Here is a 3,138-nt window from a genome sequence, read left to right as displayed (position 1 = left end):
TGGGGCAGGAGAATCGTTTGAATCCAGGAGGCAGAGGTTGCAGTGAGCCGAGATCGCGCCACCACACTCCAGCCCGGAAGACTCTGTCTCAAAAAAAAGAAAGAAAGAAAGAAAGGAAAAAAGAAAGAAAGGTTTCTTTCTCAAAAACTAATGCTTTCTTTTGTGTCAAGTTGCTCACTACAATCAGAAAACTCTAGCACATACGTATATTTTACCAACTTTCTTATTGCTTTCTACAGAACGTGGATCATAAGTTTTCTAACAAATTTTGAATCCTTTCATGTATTCCTAAATAATACTATTAATGTTTTTATTTATTTATTTTTTTGAGACGGAGTCTCTCCCTGTTGCGCAGGCTGGAGTGCAGTGGCACGATCTCGGCTCACTGCAACCTCCGCCTCCCGGGTTCAAGCAATTCTCCTGCCTCAGCCTCCTGAGTAGCTGGGACTACAGGCGTGCACCACCACGCCCAAATAATTTTTGTATTTTTAGTAGAGACAAGGTTTCACCATGTTGGCCAGGATGGTCTCTATCTCGACATCGTGATCCTCCCGCCTTGGGCTCCCAAAGTGCTGGGATTACAGGCGCGAGTCACCACACCTGGCCCAAGTAATACTGCTAATGATTTAACCTACACGTCCTAAGGATGACATATTATTTGTATGTATAACACTTCTATTTAGATTTGTGTGTGTGTGTGAGAGAGACAGTCTCACTCTGTCACCGAGGTTAGAGTGCAGTGGTGCAATCTCAGCTCACTGCAACTTCCATCTCCTGGGTTCAAGCGATTCTCCTGCATCAGCCTCCCTAGCAGCTGGGATTACAGGAACCGACCACCACACCCAGCTAATATTTGTATTTTTAGTAGAGATGGGATTTCACCATGTTGGGCAAGCTGGTCTCAAACTCCTGACCTGAGGTGATCCACCTGCCTCAGTCTCCCAAAGTGCTGGGATTACAGATGTGAGCCACCATACCCAGCCTATTTAGATGTTTTACACACTAATGATATTAAAAATATTGATCCTATATTCAAAAATAAATCCAAAACATAGACTCTATTTTTTAAAAAATTAGTATTAAAAATTATTATACTATAAAACTATTTCATGGCCAAGCAAAGTGGCTCACACCTGTAATCCCTGCACTTTGGGAGGCTGAGACAGACAGATCACCTGAGGTCAGGAATTCGAGACCAGCTTGGCCAACATGGTAAAACCTCATCTCTACTGAAAATACAAAAAAAAAAAATTAGTCAGGCATGGTGACATGTGCCTTTAGTCCCAGCTACTTGGGAGGCTGAAGTGAGGAATCTCCTGAACCCGGGAGGCGGAAGTTGCAGTGAGCCAAGATCACGGCACTGAACTCCAGCCTCGGTGACAGAGCGAGATGCTGTCTCAAAACAACAACAACAAACTATTTCATCATATATTTAAGGATCCGTTTTTTAAGCAAGTCCTCTACTCACTTTCCCTACCTTGCTCCAAAAGCATAAGCAGGAATCATATGTTAAGTAACACTTTCCTGAACTTTGTCAAGAAGTCCATGAAAAATACAGATTAAGATATAGTTATAAATAAAAATTAAAATTTACAACTGCAAATCAAAAAGTAAACTATGGCTGGCTAAGCTTACTCCTAAATTCTAATTCTAAAGGAAGATTTCTCCAAACAGCAGGTGGATGAAATTTCAATGAACATCAAGAACGCTACAGAAGAGGGCAAAAATGTGTTAACTTTCCTTGGGAGTCCATCATGGTGACCCTGAGGGGTTACTAAGAATGAAATAATGATTTAGAATAGAATGCTTCAAAACAGCAATGGCAGAGTATTAACAAATGTATTAACACTTTGAAACAAACAATCCAGTTGTCCCCGGCCCACTTTCTTATTTTAGTCCTAGCACATGAGTCACATAACTTGCAGAGTGGTATCAAGAAGTTCCCACTGTTGTGTCCTCATGTCAGTGACAGAGCCAACTCTTCTTTATTATATTTTCAAAAGGTGAAATGTATGAAATTTCTGGGTGGGGGGAGATACCAAATGTCTGTGTGCCTATAGTTATTAATAAGTTAACTACCAAGTAACTATGGAATATATAATGCTTAAAAAGAGGGCAAAGATTAGGCTTTAGGGTAACAATAATGGGACCCTCCCCAGATAATTCTAATTCATTGAACGCTTGCATAACTCGAAGTTGAGAAAAAAATTTTGAGGAAATATCTCGAGTACCAGAAGTGAGTCCAATGCAAAGCACAAGTACTGCTAAAAAGGATCCGGCCCTTTCCACTACTCATATCTTAATGTAATGCATAAAGGGAGTGAAGACTGCGAGTGCCCCAAAAAATGCAGAAACCTGACCTTGCCCACAAGTCGAATAGTTCTGCACACCTCCCCCAGCTTCCCATTGAGCCGGTTCACGCAATCCCAATTGGTCAGTCTGCTTATTCCAGCACCTGCCTGGCAGTGACAAGGGAATCTCCAGGGGAAGACAAGAAGGTCTGAAAGGAGGCGGCCTGGGAAACTGTGAGGCCCAGAAGGACAGGGCTGGAAAAGGAAAAGGAGAGAACCTTCGGAGGGATGAGGTCGGGCGGTTAGGGGCTAATGGGAACGTGGCTTGGGAGGACGGCTGGGGAACAGGGAAAGGAGATCTCTGGAGGGCCCAGGTGAGGTGACAGGATGAGGGCCGCCAGCGGGCAGCCAAAAGAGAAGAGCGAAGGGGCTGGAAGGCCTAGAAACACACGCGGAGAGAGGCGAGAGGAGCTGTGAGGCGCGAGAAGGGCCCGGGCTGCAAAGGTTAGGGCTGCAGGGGCGACAGGGGCTGCAGGGGCAGGGAGGGCAGGGACTCAGGGGCCGGCCCTAGGGTGCGGACTCACGTTCTCCCACCAGCAGGATCCGCACGTCTTTCTTCATGTCGGCGGCTCTCGGGGGCCGGCCTCCGCCCGCACGCATGGAGTGGACTCCTCTCACCGGGAGCGCCCACCCCACGGCGCCACCTGCCAGCCTCTTCGGCCGCCGGGGCCAGCCGCGCCACCCCCTCAGTTGCTTCCCTGCAAGAGAGCCGGGACAGCACCAGCTCCGCCTCCTCCGGCCCAGCGGGCGGCGGCGGCGGCGGCGGCGGGGACGACGGCACGCGGCG

The 3,138-nt window shown here is 47.3% G+C and overlaps 1 protein-coding gene across 8 annotated transcripts in view; it reads right to left on the bottom strand.

The window, feature by feature from the left end:
* Positions 1 to 3,138, bottom strand: part of RHOT1 (ras homolog family member T1) — a 108,412-nt gene extending 105,274 nt beyond the window's left edge. For 5 of the 8 annotated variants that reach the window (XM_011937632.1, XM_011937634.1, XM_011937633.1 and 2 more), the window contains exon 1: positions 2,876 to 3,132. In XM_011937632.1, the coding sequence (XP_011793022.1) occupies positions 2,876 to 2,951 (76 nt within the window). In that variant the 5' untranslated portion in view covers positions 2,952 to 3,132. Of the gene's footprint in view, positions 1 to 2,875 lie in introns of all 8 variants that reach the window. The other 3 variants (XM_011937637.1, XM_011937638.1, XR_001001321.1) reach the window with 2 other exon arrangements.

Source organism: Colobus angolensis, unplaced genomic scaffold (genome assembly GCF_000951035.1).
Source record: "Colobus angolensis palliatus isolate OR3802 unplaced genomic scaffold, Cang.pa_1.0 Scaffold167, whole genome shotgun sequence".
Lineage (NCBI taxonomy): Eukaryota > Metazoa > Chordata > Mammalia > Primates > Cercopithecidae > Colobus > Colobus angolensis.
Note: the sequence above shows the minus strand (reverse complement) of the source record. Positions and strands in the feature narration are given on the sequence as shown.